We start from the raw sequence: 14,818 nt of genomic DNA, 5'->3' as shown, positions 1-14,818 counted from the left end.
GCTTACTGCAATTCCTTTAGGTATAATCCTGACATTTGTAAGACCGGATCCTTCAGTGCATCACATCTTTGTGCTGCCAACAATTACATAAATCACGTACGCCTTTCAATTTACTGCAACTTCATTGAAATGAAGTTCTGAAAAGAACATGATGCAGACTGGGCTCTTGGTTAAATTTCTGTCTAGTTTGAAACTCTGGACACTAACATTGTGAATCAGAATGCAATGCAACTTAGGTTATTTTGGGTTCTCTCTCTTTCTTTTTCCTTCCAAAATCGAAAACTGGCGTGTCCTGTTCAAGCTTTACTGGAAAAGGGAATGGCGGGGTGCGATAACCCGGGATATTCCCTGCTTCCTATCCTCAATTACTTGAAGACTCTGACTCGTGCGGTTTCAGATTGCATCACCGGATGGATTCTTCGGTGTACGAGGCACCGCAAAACAGAGCGGTGACTGACCAGCGGTTCGGCATTTCTCCTGCGCAAAATTTGCAGACAACGTCACGACTCTTGAGTTGGAGACATGGAATCGGACAGTAACAATGTTGTGACACTCCAAAATGCGACGGGCAAAGATGGGCTTCCAGAGCCCGTTTGTGCACGAGCGCATTGCACGACAAAATCTTACGTTATCTTGTGATGCTCTCTACTGCAAGCACTAGGACAAAAGAGAAACGCCCAGTTGACGAAACTTTGCCTGGATCAAAACCACCCCCGGTTTTAATGATCTTCATCAGCTCAAAATCGAGGCCTTGTCGGGTCAACGTCCAAAGCCAGCCTCAGTTTTATCTCCATCCACTCGATGCGCATCGAGAGACCTCCAATGATCTCCATCTACTCGAATCTCGCGACCCTGACGAGCTTCTATCCTTCCGCAGATCGGGATTCGCCCGGATCAAGTCATTAAGAAGACCCTGATTCATCTTAAAGGGGTCAAGTTGGCGAACATCAAAAGAATACACAATTCTGTCGGTACAGCAGTCAAGACCTCAAAAGGTGTCGTCGAAGTGCATCAGCTGGATCCAAGTCGGGAGACGAACTTCAAGAGCATCGTGTTCAATCCAAGATTTTGTCATCAAGACCTAGATGACTTGAGTATTTTCTCTATAATTTTGAAATAAATGTTGTAGATTCACATCCGTTGATATTAATAAAGTTCGCCGCGAATGTTGCCCTTTAAACTCAAAGTCGCGACGGTTCATCACCGGGGTGAGTCGAGAGAAATGAAATAATAAAAGATGGAGGAAGATGAACTCGAATTTTAGAGGACCGAACGCACCTAAAATTTTTAACCCTAATTACCAAGTAAAACCGAATTTTTTTTTTAACGCAAAGATTACTCAAGTGGTAACCGTTTTTGCGCTTCAAGCTTGGGTTCGAATCATCAGACTTAGCGCGTTCTCTTTGGCAAAGAGTAGGGGTGTCAAAACCAAATACAATACCCGAACTGAAACACGAACCGACCCGACCCGAACACGAAATTTTCTTATTGGGTCGAGTTGGGTCTCGAGATGACCCAAAGAGTCTTTGGGCCATCTCGAGGAGCACATGTGCGTTCCTTCCTTAATTTAAGGTATTTTACCGGGTCTTATTATTGGATCCGATTCATTTCCGTGGGATTTTGATTCACGAAACGCATCTCGATTTTTCTCTTGGTCGTGACATATCTCGATTTAACAACTACGATATTGACTATAAATTGCACCACATGCCAAGAGGTTAGCTCTAGGGGGGTCCCTGCCACCACCCTGTTGGGTCGATTAATGTAGTTACATTTTTGCGTGAAAAGTACCAAAAAAGTCCAAAATCTATCGCATTAATACAAATTTAATCTATTTTGCTAATTTAGACCGGAAATTGCTGACGTGGATGCCGGCCGACCTACATAGCACGACTGGTGCCGACATGAATAAATCCTTAAATTTTTATTACTTTTTTTATATTTATATTTATATTTATTTTTCTTCCCTTTCTTTTTTTTGTGCGCCAACGAGCTCACTGGCCGACCCTCGCTGGCCACAAACGAGGTTTGGGCACGCCCTTGCCAACCATAGTGGGCATCAGGCCCCCGCCCAAATCCAAGCGAGGGCCGCGAGTTAAAGGTTTTGATGCCCTCGCTTGGTATGGGCAAGGTTGTTGCGGCCCTTGTCGGCCAACAGGCGAGGGTGTGGCCCTCTCCCAAACCTCGCTTGAGGTCGACGAGGGTCGTTGGTGACCTCGGCAGCCCATAGTTGAGGAAAAAAAAGAAAGAAAAGAAAAAAAATAAGAAAAAACAATGACAAAGTGATAAGAAATTAAAAAAAAATTAAAAATTTCGAAAAATTGTTCATGTTAGTGCTGACCGTGCCAAGAAGGACGGCTAGCATTCACATCGGTAATTTTCGGCCTAAATTGACCTGGGATGGACTGAATTGGTACCAACGTAAAAATATTTATAAATATATTGATACAATTAAAAAAAAATTTAGGACTGAATTTATATCAATGTAATAAGTATTGGATTTTTTTAGTACTTTTCCCTATTTTTTTTTGGCGTCTTATTTTTAATAAATCTTATCAATCAATCGTATATCCTCGGCATTATTTAGAAAATAAGAAAAAGGTACACTTTGGAAAAAATTAATTCGAGATGGAATGAAGAACTGTTTTGAGAAAACATTGATGGTCCATCACATTTATGTACTTTTGTCTATGTACACATTATTGGTAAAGTTTGGGTAACATTTATTGTCTTGGAATGGATATCATGTTCAATTAATAACATCCAATTTCCTTCCAAAGGAAACGACGAATAATTATTTGAAATATATATGTGAATATCCTATAGCAACTTTTCTTTAGAGGGGTAGTTTTCCTTTTGTGATATGAAGTCTCTGGATCCCGTAGTTTGTAATATTTCGCAAAAATCAATAGTTTTCCTAAAATCACATTAAATTTCTTGTGTCGGCGTTCATAAAATATCTGATCGATCGTAGTTTTTCTTTGCAATTCATGAAAGTTTCACAATCCATTGTCGCATACCGCAACTTCTCATGATCAGGCATAAGTTTTGATCATCTTTCCGTCCGAAATTTTCCCTTAACACGAATAAGTTGCGAGAGAGAAAATGGATTTCGCCAAATCGATTTGGTAGGCCACGTTTTTTTTAATCCCTTTTTATCCGCCGATCTATATTGAATACGAAGCTCGCTTCGGATAGTAGAAATTCCCATTAAAAGTGCAAAGTGTTGACTGGTGTGTGTGTGTGTGTGAGAGAGAGAGAGAGAGAGATCACGGTCATACAGAGTGTCCCAGAAAAACCCAACGAGTGCCTTCAAAAGTCAGGAAAGATGAGCAGGTTACATTCACAGGTCAGTTAAAACAATCACGAGGATGGGTTAAAAAGACGGATCTTTTGGGCTCTCTTTTCTTGGATTTTTTCAACCTATTTTTGTCCTTCCAGATCCTCACCACAGCACCCTCAACAGTCAACAGATTAATCAAATCAAACCAGTCTCCCCCCCCTCAGTTCACTAATCTTTTCAGGCTCATTTGCTCTCTCTCTCCCTCTCTCTCTTCTCTTTTCTTTTTTCTGTTTATGGAAAATTACTAGCCCTGTACAATAAAAGAAACTGGAAGATTGGCCCTTTTGCAGCAGCAGCAGCAGGCATGTTGTCTCTTCACATGCTGTATTCAAGATTCAACCCAAATAAGGGGTCGTTCATCGGTTACTAAATGAGGAAACCCCAAGCAGAGCAGACCATCTCTCATGGGCCTTTTGTTTCCCCCTCTCTTCTTCTGTTTGATGTTCTTTGGCTTCTGCAGTCTCTTCAGTTCAGTCACTCTCTACCCAATGAAATACCGAGAGAGTGGGGGCGCCCTCCACTGACTTTCAAGTAGCTCCCACTCCCAGAAAATCTATGAAGCTTGTTGGGGTGCTCATCTTGTTGCTATTGGTGGTGGTGGTGGTGGCGGTGGCAACTGATTCAGGGGCTGAGACTTCGGAGTTTGAATCTGATGAACTGCCAGAGTTGTGATAATTATGATGATGGTCCAGACCCCTTGTGTCGATCACTACTGGCCCTGGGAAATGGAAACCATTTCGAGAGAAAGAGGACTTGTCAGAGGTCACATTGTCCGCCACGACTGTCTTCTTGCCAGATGAACCTGAAAACCAAAATGCATTCATTATTAAAAAGGAAAAGAATCAGCTTATGCCAAAAAATGGGAACACTTCATGACCAGACAAGACACCACAACATTCAAAATAGTATTAAAAAAAAAAAACAAAAGGAGATGCAAAAAATGGCATATCATTTTGCTTCCTAATCTCACCAGAGAAGAAGGCAGGAGAAGACATAGCCGAAGAGGGAGTGAGGGAGAGATCAGTGCAGGTAGAGTCAGATTCATCCACATTGCTCGAGAGGGTCGTCGAAGAAGAACGATCGAGCCCCTTGGGCAAGGCTTGAAGATGATGTTCAACGTGGCGATGATGGAGATGAGAAGGTGGCTTTCTCTTCCGGTACACATTGGACTGCTCTCTCTGCCTCCTGGCCATGATCACATGCCAGTGATTCTTGACCGCATTATCGGTCCGTCCGGGAAATAACCGGGCAATCATGGCCCATTTGTTCCCGTACACCTTGTGAGCGGCCAAGAGCCTGTCCTCTTCTTCCTCGCTGAAAGCTCTCCTGTTGATTCGCGGATCCAGCTGGTTGAACCACCTGAGCCTGCAACTTTTCCCTGTAAAACACACAAAAAAAAAAAGCTCAATCACCGCTCGAGAAATCTTGCTTGTAAAGACGAGCAAAGAGGGTCTCTCAAAGTATAAGAAAACGTGGTGAAAAGAGATTTCTTGCTAAGTATTATATTGTTTCTGGGATGTACCTGATCTTCCTTGAAGATGTTCGGCGATCAAGTTCCAATTTTGAGGTCCGAATCTTGAAACAAGATCTTTGAGCTTGGCATCTTCAGCTGGTCTCCAGTGCCCTCTTGCGCAAAGCTTGGTGTGTCCTCCCCTTTTAACGCACAGGGACTGCGTTTTCTGTTCCTCTGCTTCACCTGAAAAAACCAAGACCGAACCTTTTGTCTCGAGTCCTAAAATGCAGCCATTTCTCGCAGTCGGCTTTTGGATCGCCACAAGTTTTTCAGCTCTCTCCCACGAGGGGGTCAGAATCTGAAGACCCATGTCTGGATTTGCAGGCTCTTGGTGGCCCAAATGGCCAAATTTGTAAGAGAGGGAAAGGCCACCCGCACTGCTTTTCAAGTGTTGAATGCTCATTGTCGAGTGAACCCAGAAAGGCTCAGAAGGATCAAACAAAAAGAAAGAAAAGGAAAAGGTTGCTTCTTTAATGAAGATCACAGGAAAGCAACAAAGAGAGGGGAGGCGATTCCTTGAAGGGTTTCCCGATAAACCAACTCTGTTTTCTCTCAAATACACGGCAGAGGACAGAAGGGCCAGTCAAAAAGGAAAATGACAGCAAAATGCAGAAGCAGATTTGCACATTGAAGATCGAGTACGGCAAATGAAAAGAAGGAGAGCGAGGGTGGGTTTGATTTGAAACCAAAGAAAAAAAACCACGGGAGCTCAGAAGAAGAGGAAGAGCACCGAATGGTTTGATAAGCGTGCGTAGATGCTGTGTAAGAGAGAGAGGAGGAACAGAAACTGAAATGAGAGTAACAGTAAGAATGCGTGAAGAGAGAGAGAAGGAGTCACACGATTCTCTCGCACCCTCCCCCTCCCCTCCTCCACTTTATTTTATGGGGGGAGAAATGAGGTCAGTCATTGTCTGCATTATAGAGAGGGAGAGGGAGTGAGAGAGAAGGAGGTGGTTTCGTTTATAAAAATGACAACTTTTCCTCTTTTTCAGAAATGCTTTTTCGGGCGAAAGAAAAAGAAAAGAGCTCGAGCCGTTTCATGCAAAGTAGAGAGAACCGCTCGTGTGGATGGGTCAGGTTCGTTCGTGGGTGGGTGTGGTCTTCGGTCTTCGTGCCCTCTCTCTCTCTCTCTCTCTCTCTCTGGTTCTGAGGAAGACCAGAACTTGCTTGTCTGTTTGCCGAGGTGTCCTCTTTTTCTGGCCCTTTTGCTTTCCATGGAGGTCTACAGCAAAACCACAATCTAGCAGTTACTTCATCTTACCTAATATATAATTTACTGTCTAGTCCAGACACGAATGAGTCATCATCATCTGGTTTTTGGGTCAGTTAATAATGGCTTATGGTAAAAGTTGCCTGCTTTTTAGTTTTTCTGCACCATCATTCGTAAAGGTACTTCTTAAAACGCACTATCGACGCGAGGCTATGCCTTTTGACGGGTCATTACATGAGCCTGATGCATCTGCTCCTAAGCAGCGCGAGTAAATGCCAAATCGATTACATTTGCCCATATGTCTTGAACGATGCTACTGTCCTGTCTTCAAATCTTCAGTTGCTATCGAAGTTATTTTATGGAAAAGCTATGTTGATATGAGGAATATGTATGCTACTGTCTTGTCTTCAAATCTTCAGTTGCTATCGAAGTTATTTTATGGAAAAGCTATGTTGATATGAGGAATATGTACAAGTAGGGTTTAGGCATTTTTACGTGACGCTTAATATGAATCATCTTATATCTTGACATTAAAGTATCTCGTGTTTTTTGTTTGTGTAGCTTATATAGCTTGATGTTTTCCCTCCACCTAATAATTTAAACTAATTTGAATATAATTCTTTGTTTACCAAGAGAATATTGCTTCTGATAAAGTCGAAATAGTTCTTCTCCTTTCTCGGAATATTTTCAAAACATTACATGATTTTGTCCGATTGTATGAAATTATAATTGATTTTCTAATGTCGGTTATATCCTAAGTTAGCTAGTTTCCTTGTGGGATCACTTCCTTTCCTTAGTAGTATATTGCTCGAGTATAAATGCTTCTTAAATGGGACAATAATTCATCCAAGTAATATACAATGCCGTCTTCTCTATCATTTCGACATCATTATCAGATCTAAATTTCGAGATGTTGATAGAAGAGATTTGATAACTTTTACATGGTATAAATGCAAGAAATACCGGTTCGAAAAATTTCAGAGAACTCTCATTTTTTACTACTCATTGAAACTTAACACCTGATTTTCAGGCTTTGGACTCAGTAATTGTTCTTCCTCTTTTTTTGGCCAAGAGCTCACTTTTTAGTTGATAGGTCATGATTCCAGTTTTCTTTTTCCATGTCCTTCCAACAACTGAATATGGATGGAGATACTCTAAACTTGCCTTTTGATTATGAAATGCTTCTCAATGATTGCCTTTCTTTTGTTCTATACCTTCGTGCATGAAAAAACGTGCTTAGATTTTGACCCGTGTCTTATTTTTACCCGTCGATCTCAACTATACCCTTGATTAATTAACAGTATTGACAAACCCAAATTCATATAGATGGTCCATACGCCTCCAAAATGAAATCGAAGACATTAGCATGCCTCTGAGTTCGCGTCCTTGGATTATAATAGAGATGTTTAGAAAATGAATATCACCTATAGAACTTTGCTGACAAATTTCTCTACCAAAATAGGAAAAACACTGGGGCGTGCACGTTAAAAACGAAAGAAAGCATGGGCCTGGAAAACACAAAGAAAAACTGGAAAAATTGTTGGGGAATGGGCAGAAGACATGACAACTGACTGAGGTACAAGGTGAGAGAATGGAGACCAAACGTAGGTTATTAATCGGGAGGTGGTGGTGTTCGGGTCTTCACGCAGAAGATGAGAGGGTGATGAAATGATGGTTGCTTGTTTGACTGATGAACATCGGTTTCTGTTCTGCAGTTGCAGGTATTCTGGGAACTGGGAAGCAGCAAATGCATCATTTTATATATAATAAAAATATATATTATATATGTGTCTATATATTTTTGATTTTTGAATCTCTTCTTGCACGCCAATGCTGTGCATTTCCCATTTCTGGCAAATTTCGTTAATGGAGTTTACCAACTCCCATGTTCATATTTTCAGTGCCCACATGAAGGGTCGGTGCAAGCAGCTCCTAATCCTGTTCTTTTCTTCTGTTATTATTGTTATTATTTTTAGGTGGATGTTTAATTAGGCTGAATACATTTCAATCTACTAGAAAAAGAAAGCTAATCTTTATTTATTTTCGAACCAAATTTCGTAAATGCGCAATGTTAAGCAAGCAACATACATTAAAATTGCAAATATGTTCTTTCCTAATGAAGTAAGCAAGAGCTTTTCATGAATTTTTGAAAGGAGAATTTTAACCATGGAGTTAAAAATAGAATTGAGTTTGATCTTTCAGTCTCTTCGCTTCATAATCTTACACCACCTTGGGATTTTCTTGATCAAACCTAAAGTTAGGCAGGCTCAATGTAAAGAGTAAAAGATGGTCGAAAAGAAATCATGTAAGGCTATAAATACCATAAATTTAAGAGAACTTCCAGTAGTATGATATATATATATATAAACACTTAGCAACAATTTGTCACAAATAAGATTTTTTTATATATCTTCGGAATACGTTGGTATCATCCCGATGTCTTATCAACAAATCCCTTAAGAAAACGCATGAATTCATTTGATTCTTGGTAAGTTGGATAAAAAAAAATTATTATGGAACCCCTCCTTTCGGGAAGTAATCCATACTAGTTCACCTCAGGAGCAATGCGAGTAATGAAAGACCCGTCTACTAAATTTGGTAATATTTAACGTGTCCATCAGCTATTATTACCGACAGCTATTTTTTTGGTCAGAGCTTTTTTTTTTGTCAGTAGCTATTTTTTTTAGGATTAACACCACGAAAAACTCTAAACTGGTACATTTGTGACACATTTACCTCAAACTATTTTTTTGACCATAAAAAACCTCAAACTGGTACACACGTGACAATTTTATCCTGAACTATTTTTTTGACCACCAAAAACCCCAAACTGGTACACCTGTGACAATTTTACCATGAACTTACCACAAAAAACCCCAAATTGGTACATATGTGACAATTTTACTATGAATTAAAATTTTAATATTTTTATTTTTATTTTTTTCGAATTTTTATTTATTTTTTATTCTTTCTTTTTTTTTCATTTTCAAACTCTGGCTGGTCGTCGGTCCGGCGATTGGCGGAAGCCGGCAAGGGCGACCCTCGCCTGAGCCGGGCGAGGGGTCGCCCTTGCCCTGGGCAGGCGAGGACGGTCCTCGCCTGACGCAGGCGAGGGTCGCCCTCGCCAGATCCGGCAAGGGCGACCCTTGCTTGCGTCGGGCGAGGGCCGCCCTCGCCTGAGCCGGGCGAGGGGTCGCCCTTGCCCTGGGCAGGTGAGGACGGCCCTCGCTCGACGCCAGCGAGGACGGCCCTCGCCGGACGCAGGCGAGGGTCGCCCTCGCCAAATCCGGCGAGGGCAACCCTCGCCCGATACCGGCAAGGGTCGCCCTCGCCGGATCTGACGAGGGCGGCCCTCGCCTGACACCGGCAAGGGCGGCCCTCGCCGGCTTCCGCCTCTGGCCGGTCGCCGGACCGGTGACCGGCCAAAGGTTGAAGGTGAAGGAAAAAAAAAGAAAAAAAGAAAAAATTCAAAAAAATTCAAAAAAATAAAAAAAATAATATTAAAAATTAGTTCGGGGTAAAATTGTCACATATGTACCAGTTTGGGATTTTTTGTGGTATGTTCGGGGTAAAATTGTCACAGGTGTACCAGTTTGGGGTTTTTTATGGTCAAAAAAATAATTTGGGGTAAATGTGTCACAAGTGTACCAGTTTAGGGTTTTTCGTGGTATTAACCCTTTTTTTTAAGTTAGTAAGCACTTTTATGCACCCGACGTGATTCTACCATATCACTTAGGCTCCGTTCGTTTGGCGGAAAATATTCTCCTTTTGGAAAATATTTTTCCGGAAGTCATTTTCCTGGAAAATGTTTTTATGACTTCCTGGAAAATGTTTTTCCGGAACATAATTTTTCGGTGTTCGACGACCAATATGAAAAAGTTTCGGAAAATATTTTTCGCCGGCGGCCGGTGACCGGCGGCGACGGCGGCCGGCGACCGGCGGCGGCGGACGGCGGCGGCGGCCGGCGACCTTAGTGAAGAAGAAGAAGAAGAAGCTCCGGAAAATGATTTCCGCTTTTGAAGAAGCGGAAGTCATTTTCCATAGACTTAGGCTATTTTGTGAGGGGGGAAGGAAAATATTTTCCCACGGAAAACGTTTTCCGCCCCCCGAACACCGAAAAACCCGGAAAATTTTTTTCCGGGAGAATATTTTCCGCTAAACGAACGGAGCCTTAATAGGAAACAAATTTACTAGTGAGGTATTAATGTGTTGGACTAATACTACAAAAAACCAAAAACTGATACACCTGTGATCAATTTACCTTACATTAATTTCCGTTAAATTTTATCATTAAATTGCTAAGTTGGATGACATGTGACAATTAACGGGTATACTGTTTTAGGGTTTTATCCATTTGTTTGTCACAGATTTACCAATTTATGATTTTTCGTGGTATTCATCCAGTTTAACTGTAACACCCCGGGTCTACACTGTGTAATATTGTCCGCTTTGGGCCCACTGACCGTCACGGCTTTAAAACGCGTTGTCTTGGGTAGAGGCGCTCTCTGGCCCTTCCTCCCCCAAGCCCAATATTGTCCTCTTTGGGGCGCTCTCTGGCCCTTCCCCTCAAGGCTTTGTTCTCATCATGCGCAGCGGAAGCAAGCCCATGTGAAATGCGTTACACAGGATAGGCCACCCAAGCCTTATAAGCAACCCCAGGACTCCCCCCCTAAGCGATGTGAGATAGAGAGATGCCTCCCTTGCCATCCTAGAAGCCTGCCAGGAGCCGCTCCTTGTCCAGGTCCTTGAACCCCGGCGACCACTCCCCGCCCTCGTCGGACCGGGTCGTTACATTCTCCCCTCTTTCGAGCACAGCGTCCTCGCTGTGGCCCCACATGCGGTCGGGAGTCGGCTCTGATACCACTTGTAACACCCCGGGTCTACACTGTGTAATATTATCCGCTTTGGGCCCACTGACCCTCACGGCTTTAAAACGCATTGTCTTGGGTAGAGGCGCTCTCTGGCCCTTCCTCCTCCAAGCCCAATATTGTCCTCTTTGGGGTGCTCTCTGGCCCTTCCCCTTAAGGCTTTGTTCTCATCATGCGCAGCGGAAGCAAGCCCAAGTGAAATGCGTTACACAGGATAGGCCATCCAGGCTTTATAAGCAACCCCATGACTCCCCCACTAAGCGATGTGGGACAGAGAGATGCCCCCCTTGCCATCCTAGAAGCCTGCCAGGAACCGCTCCTTGTCCAGGTCCTTGAACCCCGGCGACCACTCCCCGCCCTCGTCGGACCGGGTCGTTACATTCTCCCCTCTTTCGAGCACAGCGTCCTCGCTATGGCCCCACACGCGGTCGGGAGTCGGCTCTGATACCACTTGTAACACCCCGGGTCTACACTGTGTAATATTATCCGCTTTGGGCCCACTGACCCTCACGGCTTTAAAATGCGTTGTCTTGGGTAGAGGCGCTCTCTGGCCCTTCCTCCCCCAAGCCCAATATTGTCCTCTTTGGGGCGCTCTCTGGCCCTTCCCCTCAAGGCTTTGTTCTCATCATGCGCAGCGGAAGCAAGCCCATGTGAAACACGTTACACAGGATAGGCCACTCAAGCCTTATAAGCAACCCCAGGACTCCCCCCTAAGCGATGTGGGACAGAGAGATGCCCCCCTTGCCATCCTAGAAGCCTGCCAGGAGCCGCTCCTTGTCCAGGTCCTTGAACCCCGGCGACCACTCCCCGCCCTCGTCGGACCGGGTCGTTACGCGGGGAGTGGTCGCCGGGGTTCAAGGACCTGAACAAGGAGCGGCTCCTGGCAGGCTTCTAGGATGGTAAGGGAGGCATCTCTCTGTCCCACATCGCTTAGGGAGGAGTCCTGGGGTTGCTTATAAGGCCTGGGTGGCCTATCCTGTGTAACGCGTTTTAAAGCCGTGAGGGTCAGTGGGCCCAAAGCGGACAATATTACACAGTGTAGACCCGGGGTGTTACATTAACGGAGGATAAATTTGTCACAAATATATCAGTTCGAAGTTTTTTATGGTAAAAAACTTAGTTCAGAGTAAATTTATCACAGTTGTATCAATTTGGGGTTTTTCATGGTATTAACTCTAACGTGTTCATCGTTATTCTTCATCTCAAGTTCCCAAAATAAGCTACGTACAAAAAAAATCCATGCATTTCAATAGAATTAGGTGTGTAAAGTCTACACTTTTTGCTATCGAAAAATATTTGTATTCTCAAATCTTCACAGCATATAAGTTTTTTACCAAACAATCATACTTTGATTGTCATTCAATAAATTGCCCTCGCACCAGTTAATTGATCCGATCCATCCATAAAAACCAATGTTTACTGCTTTCTCTGGGAAGACAGAGGAACGGTGGAAAATGTGAGGATGAAAACAGGATCAAAATGAACCCTTCATGCATCCAAGCAAAGGCATAAATGCTTCATTCACTCATGTGGGAAGAAGAAAAGTACAGGAAGAGAAATAATAATTCTGGGGGGTCTCAAAGTAAACGAAGCACCAAAGAGAAAGGTCGCAGAGGGGTCATCATCGTAACGCCAAAGATACATCAAATCACCACCGATGGCGACTGCAAAGAAATCTCTCGTTTTCATTGCCTGCCCCTCGAATCTCATCCCCAGCAATGCAGCACAGATAGCTCTCTCTCACCCCAGAAACTGAAACCCTCTCTCTCTCTCTCTCTCTCCCTCCCTCCAATAACGCACCGTTTGCTCGCTTGAACTGCGCGCAGAATCCACGCACACGTACCCACACACACGAAACAGACGCTCCATTGTCTCAGAAGTACGTTACTGTACGTTACATTGTCATCGCCCACACGCGTGTGAGCCTACTTGAGCTACAGAAGAGCGAGAGGGTGATAGAGAGAGAAAGAGAGAGAGGGCGCTTTTCTGGGTTCGGTTTCAACAACTCACCCGATTTTGGGTGGTAACGTAACTCAGCTCTGGCGTCTTGCTTCTCCCGATTCCCTTTTTGTCAGCATTATCTCCCCTTTATTTCTGTTTGTTTATTCATCTTTGTGGACTGTACTCGCTTACTTTTCTGTGGTGGGGTGGGGTCTTGTGCGTGCCTGAGGTTTTCATGCAATGCATGGGGATGGGAAGGGCTCTGTTCTGTTAAACCAAAACCCTCCTTTTCCGCTTCTCTCTCTCTCTCTCTCTGTGTCTTTACACGTGCGGGTGCGCCTTTACACGCGTGGGGGGATCCAGGCGGTGGTGTTGGTGAGAGAAGCAACAGTGGTAACGATGTTCGCGCAAAAGAGGGGAGAGAAGCGTAGCTGACGACTTTCATATGGGGACATTTGCTTCGTGGGACCTTCCCACTACAAAAAAAGGGTTTCTCTCTTAAAGTAAAAACCATAGAGAAGAGGAGGAGAGGTGGAGTCGTTTAGGATGAGGTGTATTTATACATATCGAATGCACACGTGACAGTGACATCTTAAAAAAGCGAGTCGAGGGAGTCGATTGAAGTTCGAATGTAAAGTCAATGGAAATGTATATAGCGTGAATAGTGCAATTAGTCCATTACGTGACTTTGATTGCGCAACTGACAGCATGAACCGGTTTCTCATTAGCGAGGCACACATTAGATGGGCTCTCCATCTATGTCGGTCATTATGTACACACCAAGGTTGGTTGGGTTGGTGATAAAGAGGCTGACTGTCTTTCATGAGATCACGAGTTCGATCCACGTCGCGGATGAACATCTGAATAACTCGTATGACACACCTCGTGTGAAGAATATTTTGGCTGTTAGTAACTTGGTGGATTGTGGTAACGAGCTTGCCAATCTCAAACCTTCGAGTTGCATGTGGTTCGAGATAGTTGTTGGGATTCACATATGAGTTATGTTAGAGAAGTCTTGCATTGAAGAATTAGTATGGTGTGAAGTAGTTAATATATCCAAGTTGACATATAACTCATTGGTTTAAGCTTTTGAGTGAAGGTAGGTCAATATTGACGGGTTCGGACTTGAGCTTCCTCTTAGTAATCTCCTCACCGAAAGGTATCGGGTTTCTGCTGCGCACTCTTATAACATATGGTATTAGAGTCAATGGTAAATTGATCGGCCCCGAATTTAGTCAAATGAAGATATCTTGATGCAGAAAGAGGAGATTGTTAAGATGCACATGTGAGTTGTGTTAAAGAAGTCATGCATTGGAGAATTGGTGTGGTGTGGAACAGACTCATTGGCTTAAACTTTTGAGTAAATGTTGGTCCAACTGGATATATTGACAGGCTTCGACTTGAGCTCTTTCTTAACGATCTCCCCATTTGAAGATATCGGGTTTCTGCTGCGCACTCTCATAACAATAGTTATGGCCAAATCCAAACATTCCGTAACCGAAGTGATCTTATGGTAACTCCTAAGCGGAGTTACTTGGATTAATCGCCCCTCCTCGTCCTTCGTCCTTGTATTGATTGAATAAGTCGGATGTTTCTTCGATATTTCCTTTGCGTTCAAAGCATTTGTGGAGAATTTTTTTAGTTCTTCCCCATCATTGTCTAATGGAGGGGCGGGTATCAAGGTCACGAGAACCTTTCACTTCACATGATTACACACATCTTACTTTCCCCTCAATATACACCACACAATATACTAGTTTGGTAAAAGACGTGACACATTGTTGAAACTGAACTTAATCTTTTCCGTCAAACATTCGTTTTACCTTCCTCGTTCTTGGTCCTACACCTTTTTGACAAATCTACATATCTTGCTAATCACTTTGGATTTGTGTGCTATAGTTGTTTGGTAGTAGAACTCTCTTACATTGTTGTCCCATAGTAAT

The 14,818-nt window shown here is 43.4% G+C and overlaps 1 protein-coding gene across 1 annotated transcript; it reads right to left on the bottom strand.

Annotated features, from left to right (window-relative positions):
- Nucleotides 1–3,319: 3,319 nt before the first annotated feature.
- Nucleotides 3,320–5,774, bottom strand: LOC115683283 (transcription factor MYB54). Its single transcript, XM_030607753.2, has 3 exons — nt 4,866–5,774; nt 4,314–4,721; nt 3,320–4,145 (listed from the first exon to the last, which is right to left on the bottom strand). The coding sequence occupies exons 1-3, from the start codon at nt 5,257–5,259 to the stop codon at nt 3,871–3,873; spliced, it is 1,077 nt and encodes a 358-aa protein (XP_030463613.1). The 5' UTR covers nt 5,260–5,774; the 3' UTR covers nt 3,320–3,870.
- Nucleotides 5,775–14,818: the final 9,044 nt, after the last annotated feature.

This window comes from Syzygium oleosum, unplaced genomic scaffold (genome assembly GCF_021117445.2).
Source record: "Syzygium oleosum isolate NSW1041296 unplaced genomic scaffold, Sole_v2.1 Sole_v2.10, whole genome shotgun sequence".
Taxonomy (NCBI): domain Eukaryota; kingdom Viridiplantae; phylum Streptophyta; class Magnoliopsida; order Myrtales; family Myrtaceae; genus Syzygium; species Syzygium oleosum.
Note: the sequence above shows the minus strand (reverse complement) of the source record. Positions and strands in the feature narration are given on the sequence as shown.

What these genes read in the sequence shown, in the direction of transcription:
- LOC115683283 (XM_030607753.2), bottom strand. Translation starts at nt 5,259, where the DNA reads ATGAGCATTCAACACTTGAAAAGCAGTGCGGGTGGCCTTTCCCTCTCT. An exon ending in ACATCTTCAAGGAAGATCAG is followed by an intron (nt 4,722 to 4,865) that starts GTACATCCCAGA and finishes TGTGTTTTACAG; the next exon opens with GGAAAAGTTGCAGGCTCAGG. An exon ending in TTCTCCTGCCTTCTTCTCTG is followed by an intron (nt 4,146 to 4,313) that starts GTGAGATTAGGA and finishes TTTGGTTTTCAG; the next exon opens with GTTCATCTGGCAAGAAGACA.